This window comes from Cavia porcellus, unplaced genomic scaffold (assembly GCF_034190915.1).
Source record: "Cavia porcellus strain 051 isolate PalLab524CR breed Dunkin Hartley unplaced genomic scaffold, mCavPor4.1 scaffold_5, whole genome shotgun sequence".
NCBI classification, from domain to species: Eukaryota; Metazoa; Chordata; class Mammalia; order Rodentia; family Caviidae; genus Cavia; species Cavia porcellus.
Window position 1 is genome coordinate 23,445,796 of NW_026947488.1, and position 26,017 is coordinate 23,471,812.

The 26,017-nt window shown below is 51.9% G+C and overlaps 1 protein-coding gene across 3 annotated transcripts in view; it reads left to right on the forward strand.

Annotated features, from left to right (window-relative positions):
• The first annotated feature begins 1,008 nt into the window (after nucleotides 1-1,008).
• Nucleotides 1,009-26,017, forward strand: part of Kiaa1755 (KIAA1755 ortholog) — a 39,911-nt gene continuing 14,902 nt past the window's right edge. For 2 of the 3 annotated variants that reach the window (XM_063248362.1, XM_003467749.5), the window contains exons 1-8: nucleotides 1,009-1,552; nucleotides 11,135-11,332; nucleotides 14,831-16,172; nucleotides 16,582-16,779; nucleotides 19,578-19,701; nucleotides 21,718-21,811; nucleotides 22,564-22,650; nucleotides 24,520-24,636. In XM_063248362.1, the coding sequence (XP_063104432.1) occupies nucleotides 1,550-1,552; nucleotides 11,135-11,332; nucleotides 14,831-16,172; nucleotides 16,582-16,779; nucleotides 19,578-19,701; nucleotides 21,718-21,811; nucleotides 22,564-22,650; nucleotides 24,520-24,636 (2,163 nt within the window). In that variant the 5' untranslated portion in view covers nucleotides 1,009-1,549. Of the gene's footprint in view, nucleotides 1,553-1,573; nucleotides 9,968-11,134; nucleotides 11,333-14,830; nucleotides 16,173-16,581; nucleotides 16,780-19,577; nucleotides 19,702-21,717; nucleotides 21,812-22,563; nucleotides 22,651-24,519; nucleotides 24,637-26,017 lie in introns of those variants that run through there. The other variant, XM_063248361.1, reaches the window with a different exon arrangement.

Below are 26,017 nucleotides of genomic sequence, written 5' to 3' on the forward strand. Positions count from 1 at the left end.
CAAACACACTTTCCTGAATTCCTCCCCTTCTGTCAGACTAAGCCCCTCATCCCCTTCCACTAGTCCTTGTGATACCCCTACAGTTGTCTGTGTCAACATCTGTGTCTTTCCTTCTTCTTAACAGTTCACTCCATTATTTCTCTGTTTATCTGTTTCTCGCCTGTCTTCCCACCAGATCGTACAGTACCCAAGGGCAGGGATTTTATCTGTCTTGTTCTGGCTCAGCACTTGGCACAACATTTGTAAACAAATCTATGAATCCTTGAGTCATCCAACCAGAAGTGACTTTAACCACTGTTTAATTCATCTGTGCTGCTGCAATAAAATGCCTTACACTGGGAAGACTTCTGAAAAACAACAGAAATTTGTTTTTCACAGTTCTGGAGTCTGGGAAATCCACGATCAAAGCACCGGCAGTTTGGGTTTCCGTTGGCCTTGCATTTTGGCCCACAGATGACACCTTGTGACTATGTACACCCACAGGACGGAAGGACGGAGGCAGCCCTCCGCGTCTCTCTGTAAGGGCACTAAGCCCACTCAGGAAGGCTCAGCTCCTGGTGATTACTAATCACCGAACACCTTTGCATTGGGGATGGGGCGGGCAGTGAGGGGATGGGGGTCCGGGTTTCAACACACGGATCTTTTGAATGTCTCAGACTATAGTAATCACCCTCTAGATCTCAGTCTACTGCCGCAGCTGCAGCCCTGGAGGGAAGGCGGGGTTATGCTGAGTCAAGAAGAGACGCTCACCAGCAATGGGCCACCTTCATCTGAAAGCCCGGGATCGGGCACCCCGCGCGAGGAAGCATTCTTGGATGGAACAGCGCTGGGACAGAGGCTGACTCTTCACTCCCAAATCTAAGAGGCGGCACGATCACGCTCACCCTCACGGGCACCAGCCCATTTCACAGATAAACAAACAGAGCCTATGAGTTGCTGGAAGCGGATGAGAGACTGGCAGGCAGCTGGACCCCGCGGTCCGTGGACTCTGAACCGGGCTGGGCCGGCGGGGTGCCGGGAGGCGGGCGGGACTGGCTCCAGCTCCTCCTGGCAGCGGCGCGGCCGTGGCCCGGAGGGGGGCGCCTGGTTCTCGTCATCTGCGGCGGCGGCGGGCGGCGGGCGGGGGGCGCGGCGCCGGCACAAAGGGGCCCTGTCCCGCCCTCCGCGCCGGCCCACGCGGGGCGCAGCTCCGCCGCCGGCCGCCCCGCCCCGTCCCTGCACCGCCCCCCACGGGTGGCCGCGCCGAGCGCACTCCGCTCACTCCCAGCGCAATCTCGCTGTTTCTCCCAGCGTCTCTGGGGCTCTCTGTCTGTCTGTCTGTCTGCCTGCCTGTCTGCCTGCCTGCCTGTCTGCCTGCCTGTCTGTCTGTCTGTCTCGGGACGCTGGGCCACTCTTTGGAGATGAGATCCTGGTCGTTGCCCCAGGCCCGCTGGTCCAGCTCGCTCCAGGACTAAGCGAGGGCCGGGGCTACACTGGACTGACAGACCACAGACACAGACGAACAGACGCGCACTCAGGAGAGAAGCTGTGGCTGCGGCACCCCATCACCATGGTAACGCCTCCTGGGGACTGGACCACCGAACACTGTCCCTTTCCTTTCTGCTGGGCACAGCCCTCTGGTACCCTCTGTGGGTCAGAGTAGAACCCCAGCGTGTGTGCTGAACTGATCCGCAGTACCTGGACCTTCAGCACCTCACCAGGGGTCGATGCTTAACTGCACCTCCCCGCCCCCCGTAGGGGTAGGGTAAGAGGGGTGCAGGAACCCATCTCTGACCATGTCTTCCCTGGCCTCTTCGTGGGCCAAGTGGACGGACTAAGATGGGATGGCTTGTAACGATTCAAGCTGTCTAGCCCACAGCACAGGGCTGGTCTTGAATCTTGACTCTTGAGCTATGCACAACACTTGGAGTACTTTTGCATTTTAAATTTGGAGCCAACTGTGTTATCCCAAAGTGGAATCTGGACAGAGAAGGAGGTCAAAGTCTGCTCCAGGGCAGCCCCGCAGTGCTGGGCCAGAGTGGTAGTGTGGTGGGGTTTTAAGGGTGCTGAAAAGAGAGGAGAGAATTGCTTACAGAAACCTGGTCTGCTTTGCTGTTACACTTGGATCTGGAATGTCAAATGTGTATATTGTCCCGGCCTGGGGTGCTTCCGTGGGAACTGGGTGGAAAAGTAGTCTGGGGAGGGGACAGAGGGAGGATGGTACCTCTATACCTGGGCTTTCCCAAAGAGCACTCTGAGAAGGTGGGGACACTGGGGGGAGTTGTGTATATGCACACTTGTGCCAGTATCTGGGAACAAGGAATCAAAGAAAAGTTTGTTTTCAGAGAATCCCAGCCCAGCTGCAGACAGACCCAGCAGAGCAGGGTGGATTCACAGCAGCAACTTTCCAAATCACAGGGGATTTGGAAAAGGGCTGCGAAGACAGGCCAGAGCTTTAGCCCTTGACTGTGGCCCACCATGGTGGATTTGTGTGTTTTCAGTCTTATGCACACCCACACATAACAATTCCATACAGAGATGTGTTCATACACACATACGTACACCCTGAAGCCCACTCCTGCTGACTCACACGGCTGAACACATGTGCCTTTCACACACACAACCTTGTTCACCTGCTGTCCCACACTGCCGGAATATGGGCATACATCTGCACACACAGGTGCACACTAGAGGCATACTGCAGAACCAGGTGCCCACATCCATATACCTGCAGGACTCACGGACACACTCATTGCTCTCAGAAGTACCTGAAAACATGTCTTGAACTGGCAACGTTCCCCTTTCCCTATAGGAAGGCCCTGTTCTGGGTGCTTTAAACACAGGAGCTCGTGTCACTTGCACCAGCTTTAGGTGTAGTCTTGCTTGTATCTGCACCCCAAGATGGGGACCGGACATTCTGAGAGTACAAGAGACTGTCCAAAGTCACCGCACCAGGAAGTGCAAGTTAGATGGGCACCCCAGAGCCACAGCCTGCACCAACCAAGCGTTCACCGCATCTCTCCTGGTCTTGGATCTAGTCCAGTTATTAGTTTTAGAATCTAGAAACTACTCACCAAACTCCAGACCTTCAGGTTAAGGTTCAGCCATTGGGATGCCCCTCTTGAGCAAATCTTGTCTGAGTGGCAGATTTTCCTCCCTGCTCTGATTTTATTTATTTATTTTGGAGTTTTTCCTTTTTATCGGTACCAGGGATCGAACTCACGACTGCCTGCTTGCAAGGCAGGCGCTTATGCCGCTGAGCTAAACCCCCAGCCCCCTCTGATTTTAAACATTAAAGCCCGCTTCTCTGATCTCTGTTCCAGATCTCTTATGAGCCATGCTGTCTGTTATCCCAGGGTCTTTACACATGCTGTTTCTGTTGGGAGGAACACCTTTCTCTGTGGAATTCCTGCTTACCCTGTAACTCTCTACCCATACATCACCTCCTCGGGAAAGCCTTTCATGATTCGCCTCTAACAAGGCATGTCATATATTCCTCCCTTGTGACAACCATCATAGCTGTAACTTTTGTGGAGTGATTTGCTTAATGGATGGCTAGTGTTTGGGGCCAGCTCAGGGTGAGACACTCTTATACCAAAGGGCTTAAGACACATCCATTGTTACATTTCCCCAATTTCAGAGAACATTTTTTAAATATACACTCATTGGATAAGCAAGATATTATAAGGAAACAAATTATATGGTCAAAATTGTTCTTCAACTCAACTTATTTTATAAACTTAAAATAATCTGAGTAGGAAGCTTTGTAAGTAGACAGTAACTGTAAAAATCTGCACAATGAAGGCAGACCCGTGTTGGTAACCCTGCTAGGGAGGGTGAGCTGTGGGCCCTTCCACCTCAGGATGCTTTCTCTATTGAAGGCGGTAATGAGGAAGTGCCCAAGGTGTCTTCGAGACACAATGTCCCCAGGCTAAGGCTGTCTCCTTGGTGTCCTCAAAGGAACTAGGAGGCAACTGAGTAGCTTTCCTGTGTGATTTTGCATCAAGTCCATGTCCACCCAAGATTGTCTTGCAGGCCGCCTGCAACAACACATCCTACGCTTCAAAAAAACAATGGGTCTGGTTTAGTTCATTCAACATTGCCTGAGAACTGGCTGCATGGTGGTTCCCGTCCAAGCCTCTAGTGTATGCCAGGCCCTGAGGCCTCAGGGTCCATAGGGAATGGGGGCTTGTTTGCTGAGAGTTTTGGGCCATGTGATGGGTGGTGGGAAGCTGTCCCTCTCCTCACAAACACATGTGTCGTGAAAAGCTAAAGAGAAGAAGAGGTACAGATCCAGCAGGGCCGTGGAGGGTGAATAGGAGCTCTACTAGTCAGGGGAAGAGTACAATGTGAAAAACAAAAAGAAGTGTGTGCTCAGGAGTGAGTGCTTCCTTAGGTGGAGCCCAAACCATGGGTTCTGGGGTGGGGAGACTTCAGATGTACTGGGTGAGCATTTTCATTTTATAGTTTTTCATCCTAATGAGTATTAGGTAGTAATTACCACAGCACAAATCATGACAAATAACAAAAATCTAAGTTGAAAACAGACAAAAAGATAAACACTAAGTAAATATTAACTCATAAATATTAAACAAATAATATTAAACAAACCAGGGCATGTGGACATAGCACGAAAACCTTGTGTCCGGGACACACAGATGACTGGGAAGCCCTGGACCAGAGCATGAAGAAGCAGGAGAGGTTAGCTGAGAGCCTACGGCCTCGAGCACCAGACCAGCACCTTGTTAGGCAATAGGGATTTAGCTCAGCGGCATAAGCACCTGCATTGAAAGCAGGCAGTCGTGAGTTCGATCCCTGGTACCGATAAAAACAAAAAAGACAAAAAACAAAAAACAAAAAACAAAAAAAACCCCAAAGCAATAGGGAGCCACTGACACTGCCGAGCATGGAGGGTCACAACTGCGTCCCTATGTAGGAAAGGCCATTGTGGTCTCCAAAGGGGAGCCTCGGCTGGTGCTCGGATTCATACCCCAACTTTATCACCCACTAACTGAGCCTTGGTCATAGTTTGCAAGCTTTAATATGAGAAAAGCCCAGCTTGTAGAACCGTTGGGGCGATACAATCAAATAACACGTGGAAAGTGCTCAGCACGGGCCAGACCCCAAAGACCTGCCCGGGAAGAAGTAGCTCTAGGTGTATCTGCTACCGTTGTGTGGCGTGGGTGGGAGACAGTGAGCCGAGGGCAGAGGCAAAGGGAAGAGGAGACAAATAGCATAAGGCTAAGGTGCAGAGAGGGGAAGTGGCTTGCTCCAGGTCACACAGATGAGAGGTGACATTAGACGTATGCTGTGACGGAGCTAGACTTGAACATGAGTCTTCTGGTAGCCACCCACCTGTTGGTTTAATGCATCTGGGCTGTTTTTCCAGTTTTCAAAAAAAATTTTTTTAATAAAGAGCCAATTCTTGCTCATACCTCCACCCACACACAAATACTAAAAGGGACTTAAAACAGTAGAAGTTTTAACTGGACGTGAGCAAGAACTTTCTGGCAGCCAGAAGCTGATTTTAGAATCTCAGCCTAGACGAGTTCGAGAGAAATGGCTAGATAGTTAAGGCTGGACTGGAGGTCATGACCTCACATCTGCCGGGCTGCATCTGGCTCACAGACACATTAAAAATCAGTAGGTGTGGAGTGCTGGGCCGAAGCCACACTTGGCCGATGCTGAGGGGGTGAAGTGGGCACTCAGGGTCCACTGGTCCACTCACGTTTGTTCCTGTGGCTGCTGGTGTAGACGCTTCTGAGGCAGGAAGATGGGTAAGAAAGACCTTTCAAAACCTTCTCACCAATTGAGGGTTATCTGACCCCACTTAGGACCCACATCTCAGGTCCACACCTTCTTGAACCTGCCTCTGTTGGATGTAGAATGCCCCCATTGGAAGGGGATGATGTACCCAGTGCCTCTTTTACAAGTGGGGAAACCAAGGCCAGGGTTGCCCGGTGAGTGAGTCAGGAGCAGACTTGCACCTTCCCCATGTGTTTCTCCCACAGCGGGAAGGGAGGATCAAAGGTAATAAATACTCCCCAGCTCAGCTTTTCTCAATCTGCTCTCTTTCCAAGCCAGAGGCAGCTGATGCTAAGTGAAACTAAAATTTTTGTGTGCTGGAATAAGTGGATAAATCTGGATCTTTAAGAAAGTTCAGCCCACATTAGGGGAGGCCCAGCTAACAACATCTGGTGAGACCATTTAGAAAGGCCCCAGTTTTAAAAATACACAAAATCACACTTTTATTCCCCCACCTTTATAAAAGCTATACAAGCTGCTTACAGAACATTTGGAAAATCCAGAAAACTATGAAGAAAATTGAAACGCTGCCTTATGAGACCCCTGCCACTCACAGCCCTTGGGGTAACTGCAGTTAACACTTCACTTGGCGCTCATTTGGACTGGGTCTGGGCTCATACGCATTCTATAGATCATGCCGTAAGGAAATTCTTCTTTTAAAAACTATAATGAAGAAGTGTTCTGGCGTGCAGGCCGTTGAGGGAAGGGGTGGAAACCTTTTTGTATGTTGATCTGGGTACTGGTACAGCAGTCTGCATATAATATCAACTATACGTTTTGTCTCTGTTTCATTTTGCTTGACTAAAATAATACGATGACAGTAATAATACAGACTCACTACAAAGACATTAACATAGAAGAGTATGCACACTGCTGCTTCCTGCCCAGACCTCACCCCTGTGAGCAGCTGGTTTCTGTGTCCTTTGGCACCATTCAGGGGTCCCCAAGTCAGACAGGAGGTCACGAGTGTCGTGCAGGGTCTGGTTCCGCGACTCTGTGGTCCGCACGACAGACCCCTCCCCTGGCCCAGCTTGCAGAGGGGGCTGGAGGGTGCCGTTGACTCTGGCTGGTCTTCCCTTCTTGCTTCAGCTTTAGACCCTACTCACTTGCTGCCGAAGAACAGTTAGAGCCCTGCCGGGCCGACTCACTGGGTAGGAATGGAAACAGGTCTATTGAGTTTCATGGAAATCATTTTGAGGGGCCCACGTCTGGCTGATAGTGTTCAGGTTCCTGTGGTTGAAGGCTGGGCGCCAGGTTGATTTGGGATGGCGAGTGGCCAGTGTTCTTTTTTGCAGCCACCGTGGTCTGCTTCATCATGAACTTGGACACTTTGGAGCCCCTGGGGTTCAGGCCTGTGGCAGGTAACGCACTGGCAGAGAGCACAGAGTTCTGCTAACTTGGAGCAGCCTCGCATTTTATTGGCTGCCCGTAAATGGTTACAGTGTGTGGAGAAGCGAGCCAACTTGTGAAGGCCAAGGGCGTCTCAGTCGGCGAGGCTTGCTCTTCAGAGGTAAACAGTTTCTTTAGGCGCCGCTGGAAAGTGGGAGGCACGGGCAGCTGCGCAGGCCACCCCTGTGGCTGGTGACGCCCTGGCAGAGCAGGCAGCAGGAGGCAGGAGGAGGAGGCTGGTTCAGTGTCTGGGTCTGGGTTGGAGCCTAGTAGCTCTGTTTCTCCTTCTCTCTGTGACCTTGAGCAAAGTTGCCCTCCCTCTTTCTCTACCTGTAAAATGGGTGTCCTTGCCTGGTACCAGCACAGTAGTATGAGCTGAGCAAGAGAACACAAGGTACCAGCCTGATGGGACGCAGATGCTTGGGGAACTGCTGTTATCACTTGGGGGGTGGTGGTGGTAGCAGATTCAGGGGGATGCCTGTCTTCACTCGGGGTGGGGCCGAAGCTTCTGGCCGGTGGGTGAACACAGATGACAATAAGAACAGAACCTGCAATACCTTTTGGTTTTCTCAAGACTCTCTGTGCGCCTCAGTATCTCCTTGCATCTCCAGGACAATCAACTGAACAGGATATGATGGAGACTAGAATTCCACTTACAGATGGGGAAACTGAGGTACATGGAGGCAGACAGCGTGTATGTCACTGTCTCCTAGAGGTTGGATGCTGCTGGTAGTTAGGATATCAGATGTATCACAGACATGAAGTGAGTGACATGATAAATAGTTATAAATATGTACAATATAAATAAAATTCATATAACACACTGATGTATTTGTATTCTATCTGTACCAGTTGACACAGATTTTTCCTCTTGCAGTGGTGATGTGATAATATGTACAATAAGACCACAAAAATAACAATGATGGCTCGTACTTAATGAGCACCTACTAAATGCTAGTCCTGTGCAGGAAATTTCCATGTATACTCTCACCGAATCTCTACCAACTATTTAAGTGAGATACTGTTACAATCTCTATTCTGTAGATGAGGACATTGAGGCACAGCGAGTTCAGTAACTGTCCAGGTCAAACCATCAGTAAGAGACAGAAGCAAAACCCTGAAAGTGTGGCTGGGTTTTGTCTGTGCAGTTTTTAAAAAGTGGATCTGAAGAAAAACAGAGTAATAGTAAGTACAAAGGGCATGAGAAGAAAAAAAAAAATCATGAGTGACAGTGAATGATTAACTTTCTCAAAACAGAACCAACTTAACCCGGCTCAATCTGCACAGAGAAGCGAAGCCCAGAGAGGGAAGGGACCCACTCAAGGCTGCAGGGCGAGACAGAAGCCAGGTGTGCCAAGGTCCAGCAGAGGCGGGATGGAGTGGGACAGTTGTGTGGCCGGGAAGAGGCCCGGCCCAGTGGACTTGGTGTGTGCTCATGGAGGGCAGGTGCAGGCCTCTGTCCCTTGCCCCAACACTGACTGCGGATTGCAGGGGTGGGCAGTGACAGTCTGACCTTGTGTGGTGAGGGCTGGGGCATTGGAAGAGGCCACCAGGCTGGACGAGCCTTTCCCTGTCCTGCCACACTGACAACCCTTCACCCCTCCTGGGAAGATGCCCTGTGGACATCAAGTGTCTGTCATCAGGTCACCCCTCTGAGCCCACTGCCACCCAGGGCCAGGAGGCTCTTCCTTCCTCAGGATGGGGCTGTAGACTTTTTTAGTCATTTATTCTGCAGGTTGTGAGGGAGGCCAGCCCCGTGAGCTCTGGGGGGAGAGGGGCTTGGGCTTCTGTCATGTCCCTCCCGACAATCTTGGACAGAGCAGTGTCCTGTCCTCCTGCTCAATACCCCCTTTTAGTTCCCAGTCTATCTTCCAAGGCCTCATTCATAAAGACGACCTTTCCCACCTGTTAAGCTCTGCTTCTGCGGGGTCTCTCTTCGTTTCCACCCCTAGCCCCTGAGCCACAGGGCTCCCAGCCTGGCTTCTCTTAGTTTCTTTAAGAGTTGAAAGTCAGAATTCTTCTCATTGCTGCAGCTTTTGGAAACCTCTGGCCTTGTCCAACTTGCCTGTTTTATAGGTGGAAAATGTGGTTCAAAGAAGGCCATTAGGTTCATCCTCCCCCACAATGTACTGAGCACTTACTCTGTGCCAGCCCCTTGGCAGGGGTGGAGGACCCAGAGCGAGGAGGAGCCAACGTGTGCTGTGGTTTTTTTTAATCACTGCTGCAACAAATGATCACACATGTACCGACCTACAGCGACGCAGCTGTATTGTCTTGCAGTTCTCTGGATATAAAAGCTGACACGGATCTTGTAGGGCTCAGATTCTGGCGAGAGCCAGGCTGAATTTTTTTCTGAAAGATCTAAGGGCAGAATCTGTTTACTTGCCTTTTCCAGCTTCTGGGAGCTGCCCACATTCCTTGGCTCTTTGTGCATGTTCGGAGCCAGCGCGTGGCATCTCTGTAATCCTGCTTTCATAGTCACATTCCCTCTCGTTCTCCCACTTTTGGGGACTCTTGTGAATACAATGGGCCACTTGTAGATTCCAGGAGGTTCTCTTTGCTGTATGGCCAGCTGATGAGCTTAATTCTAACTGTAACCTCAATCTGCCATTGTCTGCGAGGCAATACAGTAACAGGTTCCAGAGATTAGGATGTGGGCGTCTTCAGGGCTCTTCTGCCTGGCACACCTGCCCTTGTGGAGCAGCGGTCAGCATGGAAGCTGCTCAGACACAGGAAGAGAAGAGCTCAAGAGAGGGAACATCCAACCCCTGAGCCACGAGGAGGCAAGTTTAAGGTCAGAGAAGAGCTGGAGGAGACGAGAGATGTCCTGAGCCTTAAAGGACAAGGAGCCGGGATGGGGAGGAGGCAGGGGAAGGGACGGCACTCAGGAGGAAGGAACATGGTATGCAAAGGCCTGGAGGCGGATGAGGGAACACTGGTGCCATTGTAGCTGAAGCTCGGACAGGGGTAGCGAAGCTGGGGCTGAGCACAGTGGCCAGATCCTCCGATATTGGAAGCCTGAAGGCCAGATGCTTCTGGGAGGTAGCAGGGAGCCCTTCAGGAATGTTGAGCAGGGGTCTGACAAGGTCAAATTTGTTTTGAAGAAAGATCACCCTGGTGTCCTGGTGGAGGATGGCTGGAGTGAGGAAGATGAGGGGCTGGTGACCAAGGAGGAGACAATTCCCTGGAAGCGGGGGGTGGATGTCCAGCCTGGGCAGGGGCAGAGGACTGAGCACATTGGTGAACTCTTGGAGGAGGGGGGCAGAATGGGGCATGGCTGAGGGCTGTGGTAAGTCAAGAAGCTGCTGAAAGAAGCAGCCCAAAGAGCCTCAGAGTCTGCGTGGATGGGGCTATCACTGGGAAGGGACACAGGGAGAAGCAGGTTTGGGAAATTGCTAAGGTGTGATGTCTATACCTGAATGACAGTTTGGGGAAGTTGTTCAGGAGGCAGCTGGATGTATGAGTCTAGAGCTCTGGCTTATATTGTCAGTTACTGCTGTGTAACAAATCACCCCAAAGTCAACGGTATGAAACAATCACTTAGTACCACATCTGCACGTGGACCAGGAGTGTCTGATCTGTTCTGACCACCTTTAAGCTGTAGATCCGTCAGATGATGGGATTTGGGGAACTGACTCCTTTCCCTTAGGCCCCGACCCATATGCCTCCTCCCCATCAGACCTCCAGATGGCATCTGCAGCAGGTGAGGCAATGCAGATGTCTGAGACACGGTATTCTAAGCAGAGCCAGCAGCCAGTGTCAAGGCCCTGAGCTGGGCCTGTGCTTCATGTGTTCCAGGAATGGGAAAGAAGGGCTGGCGGGCCAAGTGATGGGAGGTGATACAAGAGGAGCTTAGAGACTTAGTAGGGGCTGTATTGACATGCCTGGAAGGTCACAGGTAATGGCCACTGGCCTTTTTATCACTGCTGCTATTATTTTCATCCTCTCTTCTTCTCCACAGGACCCTCCATCCCTCGATGCAGCCATCCAGCATGCCCTGGCAGGCCTCTACCCTCCTTTTGAGGCCACGGCTCCCATTGTCCTGAGTCAGGTGTTCCGGCTGCTGGACTCTGACTTCCAGGGGGATGGGCTGAGCTTCCTCCTGGATTTCCTGATCCCCGCCAAGCGTCTGTGTGAGCAAGTGCGTGAAGCCGCCTGTGTAAGTCAGCAGAGGTGCAGAGCCAGGGCCAAGATCCCCCTGGAAGGGTGCAGGGCTGCTGGGTGTCATGTCACATGGGTAGGGTAGTTTGCAAAGTAGTTCTCAAATGGAGGAGGAAGGTCACCTGGTCCTTTTCTCTCTGACCTCTAGGGGTCAGTGGCATCTGTTCTTTCACCAGAGGGAGGGAAGCCCATAGATAGGCATCCTCGGGGTCTCACTGGCACTTGGCCCGCATGAAGCAGCATCCATGGAAACAATAGAGAATGTGCCAGAGTCTCCCTAGAGCCCTCAGGCATCAAAGTCTTGCTTTTGTCCGTGGAGAACCCTTCAAACTCATATCTCAAGGAAACTGCTTCTGGGGCAAAGAGGAGAGAAACATACTTCAGATAAGACCTGGTGTCTGGAAATGACAGGATCCTCCCTTAGACCAGACCTGGCTAATCCACCCATCAAACGCCTGAGCACCCTTTCTGCCTGCCTGCCAGCATCATTCTTCCAGGCTGCATGCTCCAAAGCTGGGCCCAAGCAAGCTCGAAGATTATCTTCTGCCCTGGAAAGGAAAATGAACTCTTCCTTGGCAGCTGCAGATAGACTGTCAAAGAGCCAGGCATGGTGGCATTTGCTGATAATCCCAGAACTCTGGGAGTCTAAGGCAGGAGGATCATAAACAAGCCCAGCCTGGACAACATAGTGACTTAACAAGACCCTGACTCAAAATTTAAATTTTTTTAAAAAATGGCTATGGGTGTAGCTCATTGTCAATCTTCAGTGCCATCAAACAAACACCTCAAAGGAAGATCCTGATTGGCCAGATTTGAATCACATGTCCATTGCTAGACCAATCACTATGGCCAGAGGGATAGGGTAGTAGCATTGTGTAGACCAGTCATGAGCTTCCCTACCTCTGTGGCCAGGCAATGAGATGACTGTTTTAAGAAACATGTGGGGAGATCTCTGAGGGGGATCAAACTCTCAGAAAGACAGGACCGGAGTTGCACAAACTCCTCATGTGTTGGTCAACTGTTCCTACACTGCTGTTACTTAATACCTACCCCCTGCCACTCTATCTCAAGACCCCCAAAGAGCTTCTTAGGCCAACCAGCCTTTTCTGGGTTGCTGCCTGCACATCTGGAACATAGCTAGTGAGGAGTAAAGTAAGGGTGGGGACTGTGTATGTTGTTCAGGAACCAAGTTGGAGATGGTCAGGAGCAGGTGGAGGGATCAGCTGTTCAATGGGCACAGCACAGAGCCTGACACATCAGGATTTTCGATGCACAGGAACTGCACTGTAGGAAAAGGAATGTTCTCGGGGAACAGACCCTCCCCATCCTCACCAGGCACACAACTGCCACTTCCTGGATTGGGCCATTAAGGCCACATTTGCTGTACTACTTCCTTTGACAAGGTCACAGCCTTTCTGCACTTTTATTTTTAATTATAGGCAAACCCAGTTTGGCTGTAATTACAGGCAAATTCATGTCACCTCAGCAGGAGGTGCACTGTGGGATTTAGAGCAGGGCCTCTGGTGTCAGGTGCCCATGTTGGAATCCAGGCCTCATCAGCATGAACCTGGGGGATCCGTGTCACCTCGCTGAGCTCCAGTTTCCTCGTGTGAATTTTAATAACAGATTAACTAACGTACTGATGACACCACAGCTGGCCCAGAGCCTGGCAGCAGCAAACGCAGGTAGCTGTCGCTGGTTTTCTCTGCCTTCCTCATTTGCCTCTTGGGAATTAGAGTGCCAGCTCAGGATCTGCTCTCTGCCTCCATCACCAAGATGCACCTCCACTCACCTTCAGATGCAGCCTAGCGAGCTTTGGGGACAGACACATCACACTCCCATGGGAAGAACTAGGCACAGTCCTGCTTTTGCTACTTCTCAGCTGACTCTGAAGCAAGTTGTCTCCCCTCTGGGAGCCTCGGCAGCCACGTGTGTAAATGAGAACGATACCTGAGCAGCCTGCGTTACTGTGAGTCAAATAGGACAAGCACAGCTGTCACCTCCTTGGTGCTTTGTGGGGGAAATCTAGGCTGGGCTGTTTGGTCTCACCCCGGGAGAAGGCTGGCACTCTAATTTCCAAAGGGCAAATGAGGAAGCCAAAAAAATCCTGCAACAGCTACCAGGAAGACCCAAGGGCTGCATGCAAGGGGAGACATCATTCACGCTCAGGAGAGATGAGGGTCACGAAGGATCTGGAGGCAGCCAGGACCACAGTGCAACTGCCAGGAGCTCGTTTATCTCCTGGGGAGCAATCAACATCAGATCTCACTCTTCCCCCAATTAATAACTTTGGGAAACACCTGCTCCTTTAGTCACTCCCTGGGGATCTTGCACACATGCGTCTACATTGTGTAAAACTAGCACTTACTCAAACCAAAAGCCAGGCAGAACATAGGTGAGTACAGTTTCTTGTCACCGTTTGGTGCCATTGCTTAATACTGGTTCCAGGCAGCCTCATGGAGAGGAGTCACTCAGGTCTGGCCTGCTGCAGGGTGACTTGTGGTGACTGTCTATTCTGAGAATTTCTGGCACCTTTGTCTGATATATATTTGTCTCACTTGCCGTATTCATACCCATTGATGGGAAATTAAATAAATAACAAACCAACACATGATTAACATTCAATCCTGGAATGACTTTGGGGTCAGAATGAAAGAGTAAAAAAGTGGCTTTTCCAAGGTGGCCTGGTAAGCTAGTGGCAGGGCCGGATTTCCTGCCACAGTCCAGTACGGTTCCTACTTTGTGCTGTAACTGCTCTACTGAAAACTAAAGGAGGAAAAAAAAAAGCAGCAAATGACTTTAATATTCCAACATGGTGCAGATCTCAGGAGATGCTGGTGGCTCTCCCCCTGGGGCGGCTGCAGCCTGCCACACCACAGCTGCTTACCAGGGAGGTGAGCTCTTAATATTTTAACTGAAAATCCCCACAAATTTTTTAAAAAGGTAAGTGTTGCTAAAAGGAGAGGGAATGAATATTTATTGAACTTTTACCTGTTGTATGCCAGGCGTTGTATTGGTTTTCATGTCACTTAACCCTTATACAAAGCCACCAGTACTGATGTGTTTTATTGTTCCTATTTGCAGACAGAGAAATGAACACCCAGAGCAGCTAAGTAATGCACCGGGCATAGTTATTTAGACCTGTAACCTGGTGTCTTCCTGGCTTAGTGGAGGGCTAAGACATGAGCTGGGTTGGGAGGAATTTCAGATAGCTGGGGAGGAGGAGGCGTGAGCTGGGCAAGAAGATCGTCATGGGAAAGGCACTTGTTAAATAGAACCTACTCTCAGCGCATCATCCGTGGGGGCAGTAGACTGTTTTCAAGGTCAGGGCCAAGACTAGGATGAGACAAGAGAGGCAGCCCTCACCCAGCTCCAAGAGTGAGGGGCTCTGCAGTGTCACATCCTGCAGTCCTCACTGGGTCCGGGATTCCAGGAGGGACAGGGAAGGAAGCAGATCTAAGGCTGAGATCCCTGATGTGTCTCCTTCCCTCTGCAGGCTCCCTACACCCACCGCCTCTTCTTGCATGAGGGCTGGCCGCTCTGCCTGCGGGATGAGGTTGTGGTCCACTTGGCTCCCCTCAATCCCCTCTTATTGCGTCAAGGCGACTTCTACCTCCAAGTGGAGCCCAGGGAGGAGCAGTCTGTCAGCATGATGATCAAATGCCTCTCCTTGGACCTCCGTACAGTGGACAAGAAGCCTGTCCCTGAGTCATCCCACCCACTGCTTTTCACTCAAGAGTGGCTGGAGGCCATCAACAGTGACTTTGAGGGGAGTCCCTTGCACAACTGCCTGGTGGCTTCAGAAAATGGGATTGCCCCTGTGCCTTGGGCCAAGATCACCAGCCCAGAGTTTGTGGATGGTAGACCCCAGGCAATGACAGTCCCTTCACCTCCTCCGGACTCCCTTCCACTGGAGGCACTTGATTTGAGCAGCCCCCAGAAGCTGCACCTGGTCAGCTCCCCAGGCAGCCGGGCGCTTCTGGCCCAGAATTCAGTCAAAGACATGGAAAGGACATCTGGGAGCAAATATCCAGGACTTATCAAGGTGGAGCAAGCCAGGCCTGGGGAAGTAGCCCTCAAGATGGACGATGGGCTCAGCCAGGGCTTAGAGGGAGACTATGTGGCTCTCCTGGACTTTTCCCTAGAGAATGGAAGAAAGCCAAATCAGGAAGTGGAAGCATCTAGTGGGTGTGTTTTGGGCGCGCTAGAAGAGCAATGTGGGTCTAGGGAGGTTCCTCTGGCTCAAAGGACCCTGGCTGTCTCAGAGCCTGATGGGGGGCCTTCCTTGCAAAACTGGGACTGCGCAAAGCCAGTACACCCAGAGGAGGAGCCCTACATGTTGGGATCAAGGAGTAAAGTCAAGCATGAAGAGCTTGGCCACAACTCAGAGCGACAGCCCTGCCTTGGTGTTCCTGAGGAGCCACTGGACTGTGCCTCTGGATTCTGGGCAGCTGGCTCAGAAGACCCCACTGCCTCCAAGATGCAAGAACCCCTGGGAAACCAAGAGACCATGGTCCAGCTCAGGCCAGGACCAAGACAAGCATCTTCTCCCCGCCTTTCCCCAGCTTCTCCTGTAGGCCAGGCCTCTGAAACCAAGGTGAAGAAGACCAAGCAGGGAGACAAGAAACCTCCCAAGCCCACAGCTCACACTACTCAAAACACCTCCTCTCCCTCCTCCTCTGGGTCCCCCACTGCTGGGCTCAAAGTCTCCTTCTTAAAGGGGCAGAGGCGACTTCCTGTGCCCCAGGACAAAGCTTCGCTCCAGCATGACCGGCCCTGGAAAGTCCTGCAGTCACTGTATCCTTCTAAGCCACACCAAGCCAAAGCCCTGGAGAAAGGTAGGATGCCCATGTGTTCCACTGAACAGTAGCATCTGGATGAGGCCAGCTACAAGATGGCACTGGATGTGAAGGACGGAGACCCACCTAGGCTGGCTCAGCATTAGTGCTTTAGTACACAGTGTAGCCTGTTGAGAGCCTGGAAGTCTCAGGGGCCTGGAATTGAACAAGGCTGCGTGACCATGGCCAAGTGCCTCACCTCTCTGTGTTCAGATCCTGTGCAGTGGGATTCTCACCTACTTCACAGAGATGCTCAGATGGTTCAAAGAGATACTGGAAGCAAGGGGCAAACACAGTGCTTGGCTCGTAGGAAATCAGTGATTGTTGGAGGGTGAAAGACAAAGCATTTTCCCCCCAGAAAAGCCATCTTCTGCTTAACATGCTTCTCTTTGTTATTGTTTTTCCCCAGATGGAGCAACTCAGACAAAAACATCTGGACCTGTCTCTGACTCAGGCCTACTGTCTGGGAAGAAGGCTGGCTTCCCAGAAGCTGTGGCAGGCCCCCCAGAAAGAGCCTCTGGCCTGGAGGAGGAGCCCCCAAGGCCTGAGCCCAAGATTGAGACCGTGGCTGCTGAGGTCTTGCACTCCAGGATAGCCTGCCTGCCAGGTTCTGGGGGAGCAGATGGGGGAAGGTGGGAATGGGGGGGGGTGGCTGGAAATCCCAAGGCCTGCTCAGGTACTGGTGGGTGAAGAGGACATGGGAAAAGCCCAGAAGGCCAGTGTTTCATCTCTGGGCCTCAGTTTCCTCATTTGTCCATGAAGAATTTGGATTGGAGGGAAACAGTTTCTAGGTATCCATCTATGCATCTGTCTGTTTATCTGTTCATGGATCCGTCCATCCGTCAGATTTGTGAGAGCAAAGAGCTGTTGGGATTACTAGAATCAGAGCTGGCTCCTTGGGAATGTGATTTATTAGAGGAGGGGACAAGGAGGACAGTGCCGCCACGGAATGAGCAAAAGCTGTGGTCTGACCCTCGGGGGAGCTCTGGAGCCTGAACAGTGCTGAGCAGCTGCGCCTTTCAGAGCAGAGGGTTTGCTTTTACACCTGATTGGTTAGTCATTAACTGTGGACTGATCCTGGTGTGTCCATCATCTACAGACTGAGCCTAGGTCTGTCAGTTGTCAACTGTAAACTGATCCCGAGTCTGGGATCAACCGTAATCTGATTCTAGGTGTGTCAGTCATTAACTGCAGGCAGATCCTGGGTCTGTCAGCCACCAGCTGAAGCAGCCTGGGACAGGGCTGAGGGAGAGCCAGTGAGCCAGCCTTGCCAAGGGCAGGGATTCAGAGCACAGCCACCTGTGAGCCATTTGTTGCCCGTGGTTCCAGCCTCTGGGGAATGAGTTTGCTCTGCCTGGGTGGCTTTTGGCAAGAGCACCAACAGAATCCAATCCTGAAAGTGTTATTATTCCTGTTTAATTTTATTCAATAAATACTTACTGAGCCCTGAACTTAGCCCTGGGGATTTATTAGAAAGTAAGTTCAATATGCCCTGTGCCTTCAGGAAACCTATATTCTGGTGGTAGAGAAAATTCAGCAGGTCATAGCAACACAATGTATTGTGACCATAAGGAAGGGCAGAGGCTGTGGGAGCACAGTTGGGGTCCCGGTCCAGGGTTCTGATAGGGAGCGAGACTGGGGAGGCCTCCTGGAGAAAGTTATATAGAGTGCAGTCAGTCATAGAGTCTGAATTGACCAGGTGTTAGAACAGTGTTCCGGGCTGAGGGAACAGTATCTGCTGAAGTCTGAGGACACAAGATATCCCAGTGGCTTTTGGAACCTGTCCTGCAATTCTATTTTATTTCATATATCTCTGCAGGACCCTGGACATGGCCCTGTCTCTTTGCAGCTCCTAAGGGGGCACTTTTTCCTTGTTTTCTTGTTGGAGATTTGTTGAGCTTTTCAGTGGTTGTAGGTATATCCTATTTACCCCTTTTCCACCCCAGATACCTGATGCATAGCCCAGTGTGGACGTCACCATCTTGAGCTACAGTTCTGAGGTGTTAATGATCTGTTTCTGGCACCAGCTGTTAAGCAAGGGCAACATCTGGCACAGTGGGGTCATTAGATGGACAGCAGCCAGGACTGGCTGTGTGTGAGCCTTGATCAGGCAAATCCTAGTGGAGAGCCAGACCCACAAACTGGCCTCATAATCACTGAGTCCTGGTAGCGCGAGTGGCCTGGGTGCTTGGAACCTTTCTTTCAAAAGTGTGGTTGAGGAACTGATGGCTTCAGTGTCACCGTGTAGCCTGGGGAGATGCAGGATCAGGCCTGCTGCTTGGAGTCTGCATTCTGGCAAGATCCTGGCACACTGAATTTGAGGTTCTCAGCCTTCATCGCTAGGAAGCCCATCATGGGCATCTCAAGCTGATCGATCAGGCTTTGCGCTGTGCACAGCAGGCAGCCCCTGAGGTCACCCTGGAGGGGCTCTCAGTCCTGCAGGGTCTTGGAGAGGCTTCTGTGTGCACAGGAGCCTGGGGTGGGCACAGGATCCTGTAGAGGGAGGCAGTGTGGAGATCTTCCTGGAGGAGGTGGCATCTCGGTGGGCATCGGGAGCCGAAGGGGCCTCACCAGATTTAGAAAGGAGGGAAGGGCGGACCTGGAAGCCAGCCAGGGTGAGTGAGGGTGGAAAGTGGGAGTAGGGAGGGTCTGGTGCATTTAGGTGTGACAGGTGAGCCATGCTGTGGGGCCTCCGGTGACAAAGAACACAAGTGTACCAGTTTGCTGGGTCAGCTGTAGCACGGCAGCAAAGATGTCCTCCCTGTCCTGGAGGCTGTGCTCACTCCCGGTGGGACAGCGAGGCACACGGCCTGTGTGCCAGAGCAGGACGCAGCATGTCTGGAACTCACATTTGCAAGTGCACAAGAGTAAGCAGAGCCCAGGCAGAAATGATCCCAGCCTCATTTATGGAAGGCTCATTTATCACGCCTTCCATTCATCCAGCTCTTGCCATGTTCTCAGGAACTATCTCACTTCCCCTCAGAGCAACCTGTGCAGTTCAGGGTTCTGTCTCCTCTAACAAATGAGACAAGGTCCGAGAGGCACAAACTTGCCCAAAGACACACAGGGAGACAGGGCAGAACCAGGCTGTGCGACACTGGCCAGGTTATCTTAGAGCTCATTCTGCAAGCTTTGCCTTCCAAGGTGCCCTCTGCAGAGGGATCTCAGGGAGAATGAGCTACCTCTGTGTGGAGGAAGGACTCAAAGAAGACTTTTCTGAAGAACTGGCATTTCAGCTAGGTCTTTGAAGGTTGAATAGGAGTTCAGAGTTTCCAGAAGAGTCAGGGGATTCTAGACAGAGGGATGGGATGAGTAAAGGCCTAGAGGCCTTAAAATAGGTTCCTACAAACCAGGATTCCACCTGAGTTCTACTTGCTCATGTGCAAGAAATTCTTTCTCTTCCAGGTGGTCGGGACAGGGCAGGGAGGCCCCTCCTTCTGGTGTCAACTGCAGAGGAGGCCTGGAAGGCACCATGGTGCACAGCCTCAGAGATCACCAAGCTGCTGTCCTACCTGTGCAGCATCCCCAGGTGAGGACCTTGGCCACCCTGACCACTCTGTCCTCTACTGGATCCTCTCAGTCCAAATCACCCGACAGGGCCAAGTGGCGAGGTCCTGGGTCTGCCCATCCTGTGGGGTGCTCCGGGAGGCCAGTGGGACCCAGCGGGACCACACACAGGAAACCAGCTGGGGACAGGTGCCTTTCAGGAAGCTCAGTGTGGTGCTTGAAGTGGATGTTGGGCATCAGTGGTTCTCAAACTTGAGCGAGCACAGCAGTCACTTGTGGGGAGGGGCTGCTCCCCCACATCGCAGAGTTCCTGATTCAGCAGATCTGGGCTGGAGGACCTGGGACTTTGCGTCTCTCACAAGTTTGGCCTGGGGAGACCACACTTGGAGAGCCCCCATCATCCTGGGAAGAGTGCGCTCATTACAACTGGAAACTCAGGACAGACAGGAAGTGGCACTGTGCTTTCCCTTGAGCCCCAGCTCCAGCCAGGACAGCCTTGGGCTGCTGTCACTCAGGACCGCAGCCATAGGCCCCCAGCCCAGCCTGCAGTTGGGCTGCTGGCGTAGGAATGGGACCCTTCGGCATCTGCTCTCTGCCATCGCTGCCCCTGCTGGCCCCTAGATTTGTCTTCCTCTTGTCCAAGGCAGATGGCTTTTCCAGCAGGGATGACGGGACACCCTTTGTGGTGCTGAAAAGCAGCCATTGTGGTTGACAGAACCCAGGAACCCCCCTGACCAGCCGTGTGGCCTTGGGGCAGTAACCTGTCCTTCCTGAGGCTCGCCTGATCAAGGAAATGGCCAGGGGCCACAGGCAGCAGGGGTGAGGGGACCAACAACTGTGAACTTTGGGTCTGCAAACAAATCCTGTTTCCGCACAGGCCTAGGGGTGGGCATGGTGGGGGAAGTGACCTGGCCACCATTTCTTGCTCTGTGCCTCAGTTTCCCTTTCTAGGACAGTAGCAGCAGCAAACACTTACATCCCTCTCACTCTACACAGTGACTGGGTGCTTTTCCTGAACGAACTTATCAGTCTGCACACAGCCCCTCTGGCTGGCACTGTTAGTATTCACTTGTTTCAGAGAAAGCAGCTCGCCCAGGTCGCCAGATACTAAGGGCAGCACCACAACCTGCAACCCTGTGGACTCGGCTAGTTTTGTCTGTGAACTGGGTGATCATGAGGCTTGAGGGAAGTTGGGAGTTATTTCCCAAACCTCTCTGATCATCAGACTGGCCAAGGGCATGGGCAGCCCCATCCAGACCCCTCGGCCCACACACTACCTGCTGACCAGACACATGGGGGTGGCATGGGTGTGCGGTATTTTAACAAGCCCTGGTGGCTGGGCCAGGGTGGGAAGTCCTGGGGAACCACCACAAGGTAGCCCACCCTCAGCCTGGATCATAGAGCTGAACCGGCAGAGGGGGTTTGGCTACAAGTCACCAAAATTCCAATTCAAAGCACCTTATCCACTTAGGAAATGCATCATCGTATGTTTCTGCCTTCTAGCTCTTTCTACGAGCTTTTTAAAAGAGAGGATGTCTCCTTCCCAAGCCTGCAGCCACTTTCCCTCACATTCCATCAGTCAGAAAGATGTCACATGACCTCCATGTCCCCAGTCATTGGCCAGGGAAATTGGGTCACTAATGTGGTTCCCACCAATTAGAAACCACTCTTGGCCTGGGTGTGGTGACGCACACCTGTAATCCCAGTACTTGGGAGGCTGAGACAGGAGAATCACTGTGAGTTCAAGGTCAGCCTGGGCTACATAATGAACTCAAGTCCAGACTGAATAACACAGTGAGACCCTGTCTCAAAAACCAAACCAAACACCTGTGGGAGGTATGGCTGTGTAGAAGCAATGGGATCTCTAGAAGTCCTGGAGGGCTTCCTGGAAGGGCACTGGAACTTGGCCTTGCAGGTGAAGCACTTACCAATCAAGCAAGGCCTCCAGAAGCCAGTTTTCCTGTCACCTAGTAGGGCCATCTGTCCAGTGAGCACCAGGCTACCCAGAAATACTGTTACTTCCACGTCCTATCCACAGGGCAGAAGATAAAGCCAAGGGCCTGGTGGTTGTGATAGATACCAGGAAACAATCCCCACAGCCAGCTCTGGCCAGCGCCCTGCAGGCCACCCAGGTGAGTGGGAGGTAAAGAGCCGCCACGTCTTGGCATCACCAGGGACTCTGACAGGCCTAAGGCCTTGGGCTCAGGATGGAACTAGAGACTTTCAGTGGCAGCTAACGGAAAACACAGTGCAAACAGACTTAAAGACAAACGAGTTCTGGCTATCACTGGACTGCCCAAGCATCGAATCCAGCTGCAGGTACTGCTTGATCCAAGCACTCAAATATTGTCACTGGATGTGGTTTCTCTCTCTCCATTTCTGGCCCTGTCCTCCTGAGAGGGAACTGTACTCCCACAATCCCCCCTGGCCAGCTTTGTGACGGTATGATTCCAGCAGTTCTAAACACACATGGTCTCATTTAAATACAGCAGGAAAGAGTGAGGTCCCAGCAATAGTTTCTTCATGTTCGTTAGTCCCAATGACTTTGGAAATCCCCATGGCCAGAGAACGCAGCCCTCTAATTGGGTCAGCTGGACCCCTAGAACTGAGGGTGTGGAGGGAAGAGGTTCCCAATTAACACTACAGGCAACAGGGTGGGCCGGATTTGGGATGTGCCACTCCTGCTCTGGCCTCCTCATTGGGCAGGTGGAGACACAAGTCACAGGAGTGGGACCCCTGGGAAGGGAGCTTGCACCTGCTGCTCCCCTCCAGACACATCACACAAAAGCCTGGCCCAGGGGACCCCGGGCCCACTGCTGCATTGTGGGGTGTGGGAGCCCTTGAGGGCTTGGCCAGGGCACCCTTGAACAGATCTCTCTGACAGGCTATGGCCCCAGCTGCCCTCGGTACACTGCTCATCCTGGGGGAGAAGGAAGACGCTGTCGCCCTGCAGGTGTCACCTGACATCCAGGTAAGCGGAGGCAGCATGGGAGTGCGAGGGGACTCTCTGGGCAGAGCTGAGTGAGGCGAAGGGCGTGAACAATTGCAGGACTCACGAGCTAGAAGAGGCCTAGACATGATCTGGCGTAGGGAAAAAAATACAAAGTCTGGGGCCACCTCTCTAGTCCTGTCTCCAAATCAGGTGCCACTGCATCAATCAGTGGATTATGAGGCATGATCAAAATATATGGTGAATGTTTAAATTTATAAACATTTACTATAGTGGAAGGCATGTTGCTACTAATCCCCCTCAGCACCTCGCCACATACACACCTGGCCTTGAACGCGCTTATCCCATAATTCTTGCCACTGTCTGAAGCAGCCCCAGAAGCTTTCCCGAGAGCCTTTACAAGGTAAGATCAAAAGTACACCGAGCCCTGGGCCAAGTGCCATCCGGTAGAAAGGCAGCCTCCTAAACACGCGTGCTTGCCGTTATCCTCCTGATTCCCTGGCTCTGGCACCATGCAACTTCTGGTTCATCCCTCAAGTTGAAATTACTGAAGGTAAATGTTTTGAGTTAATTCCGGACGTACAGGCAGCTATAATAGTGCAACTACACACTTCCAAAAGACCACTTCCGGAACTGCGTGGCAAAGTGGCCAGAATGACAGAATGAGACCCTGTCTCAAAAACCAAACCAAGTGTTCTGGGTGAGGAGAACACTTGGAGAATTAATGGCAGTGTGTCTTTTAATGTCATAAATTATTCTGATTTCAGGGCTCACCTCAGTGTTTGATCATACCTCGTGTGTGTCTCTCTGTCATCCCAGCTGTGCCTGGGAGGCACCGCCCAGTGACTGACAGCTGCACGTGGCAGGAGACCTCCTTGACAAGCTGCTTATAGTCAGCCTTCCACCCCTTTCTCAGATGGAGAAACTGAGGGTTAAAGCCACCCAGCAAGCCAGAGCTGGAGTCTCCTGACTCAGGGCCCAGTGCCTCATCTGCCCTGTGGCCGTCTCTGCCTGCATTTCTGTTCCTAATTATTATAAACACAGTTGACTTGGAGCTTTTTGGGAAAGAGCCTGTGGCTGCCTTTAATTGGTGCCATTCACTCTCACAAGAGTGAATGTGGCCACCAGCTCTGCCCTACTTCAACAAGTGATTCACAAGGACCCTTTCTTTCTCCTGTTCATTGAGGAGGCACAGTGTGAGCTAGAGGTGTGCTTAGAGCTTCCAGATTGACTGTCCCGAAAGTGACTCCTAAAACACAGCCCCCCTCTGTGGCGTGCAGGTGCTAATGATCCAGTGACTCTGCATTTCTAACGTGTGCAGAGGCAGTGGTGGTGCTGTTGACCCTCAAGCCACATTTTGAGTAGCAGGGATAACAGACAGGTCTGAAACCCCGCAGAATCAACCCCATCCCAATCCTAGGTCTCTGAGCTATTCTTCACATAAAACCGGAACTTCATTGTATGGCAGAAGCCGTCACCAAGTCCCTTCTCCGTGTCTTAGGGGCACTGTTAGGACTGGTGACCTTTCCTAGCCATCCCAAGGAGGAGGCAGCACCTTGGTGAGTCACCAGGGAACAGTGCAAGGATTATAGGGAGTCTCATCACAGAGCCAGGTTTGATCAATTTGTGTTATTTCCTGGAGAGCTATGTTGGGAAAAAGCCAAGCTCCGAGGGAATAAGTGCTGTGATTGATTAATGATGTCTGCTTTGGGCACAGGCTGGCAGAGTGGTTGTGTATTTGCCCTTTCTTAACCAGAGTCTGGTTCTGAATTTTGATTTTTCTGAAGTCATAGAGCTGGACTGCTGCCAAGGCAGGAATCTAGGCAGACCCTTCTAAATGTCATTCTTCAAGAGTTCTGTGGTCTCCTGAATCACTTCTTTTGTCTGCAGGTGGAGGTGTTGGGCTCACTGACAGCCCTCGGCCACCATGTGGAGCCTAGCCAGTTGCCTGCAGCCCTGGAAGGCCCCTTCCCCTACTGCCACAGCGAGTGGGTGCAATTCTTCCAGGTGTCTACCATCACAGCTTTTGGCCCTCGACTATCACTCTTTTTCTTCTTCCCTTCACTGTCCTGTTATGCACATGTGTCAACCCGGTTGAGTTTAAACAGATTAGTCATTCAACAAGCATGTTTAATGAAGGTGCAGAGTGGAATGAGTAGGAGTTCAGGATCTGGGGCCAGACTACTTGGGTTCTAATCCAGCTCTGCTGTGCGACCTTGAGTAAGCTACTTACATCTCTGAGCCTTGGTTTCCTCTCGGTGAGATGGGAGGGTGTTAATATTACCACTTTATGGGGGCTGGTGTAAGAATTGAGTCAACATGGGTAAGGAGCTTAGTGTCTGGCAGTGCTGTCAGCGGAGCTGTGTTAAGTGAAAGTAGATCTACAGGCATCGATTGTGGGCCCGCAGGACCTGGGAGCTCGGGATGCGTAGGGGAGGAGACACGCAGCCTCCGTCAGAGGGAGGAAATGAGGGAATCACCAGTGCTGGGCTCCTTCCCTGCAGGCTGCAGTCCCTCCCCAGAGCCACCCGACAGGGGCCCTTCGTGTCCAGTTTCACACGCGGGCACAGAGTGGGTGTGACTTGCAGGAGGGCACATGGAACACCACTGGCTTAAGGCACTCAGGGCGCAGCAGCTACAGATGCCGGCCGTGGGCCCTCTCCAGCCGAGGGCCCAAACACAGCCTGGTGAGGGCTGAGGCCAGGTCACACTGTCTCATGTAAGGCGCTACCTTGTGTCCCAGGGCATGTTTAGTAGCGTCCACTCGAAACTCTCGCCACGATTGCCAAATGTCCCCGGGCTGCAAAGTCACCGGGTTGAGAATCGCTAGTCTATATGCCACCAGTCTAACAGGGTGATGTATTTGCTTTTTGCTTAGGGGGCCCTCTTTTTACAGCTGTGCTTGGGTTTGAACAGGCAGGACAGTTGGCCCAGAGTATCTGTGCTTTCTACAGCCGTGGCTCACCCCACTGCAGGCTGAAGACAAAACCTGCCTCTGTGGCAAATAAATGTGCACAGCTTTCTCCTTGTCATTATTCCCTAAACCACAGGTGCAGCAGCTTTTACATAGCGTTTCCATTCCTTTAGGTACCATACAGGGTCCAGGACGCTTTGAGGTACAGGGAGCTTGTGTTGAGGGTGTATGCAGACACTACACCATTTACACGAGGCACTGGAGCACCCCTGGAGCATGGTATCTAAGGGTTCTAGAACCCATGGCCCTCACATGCCAGGGCATGACTGTATCCAAATGCCAATGGTGGGACCTGAGAAACCTCCCTTCCTTGTCTCCAGGCTCCGTTTCCCATTTCCAGAGACCTCCAGTTAATCCAGTAGCTTCTGACTACACTGTAGCTTTCAACAAGTTTTCTTTGCCATGAACTCTTAT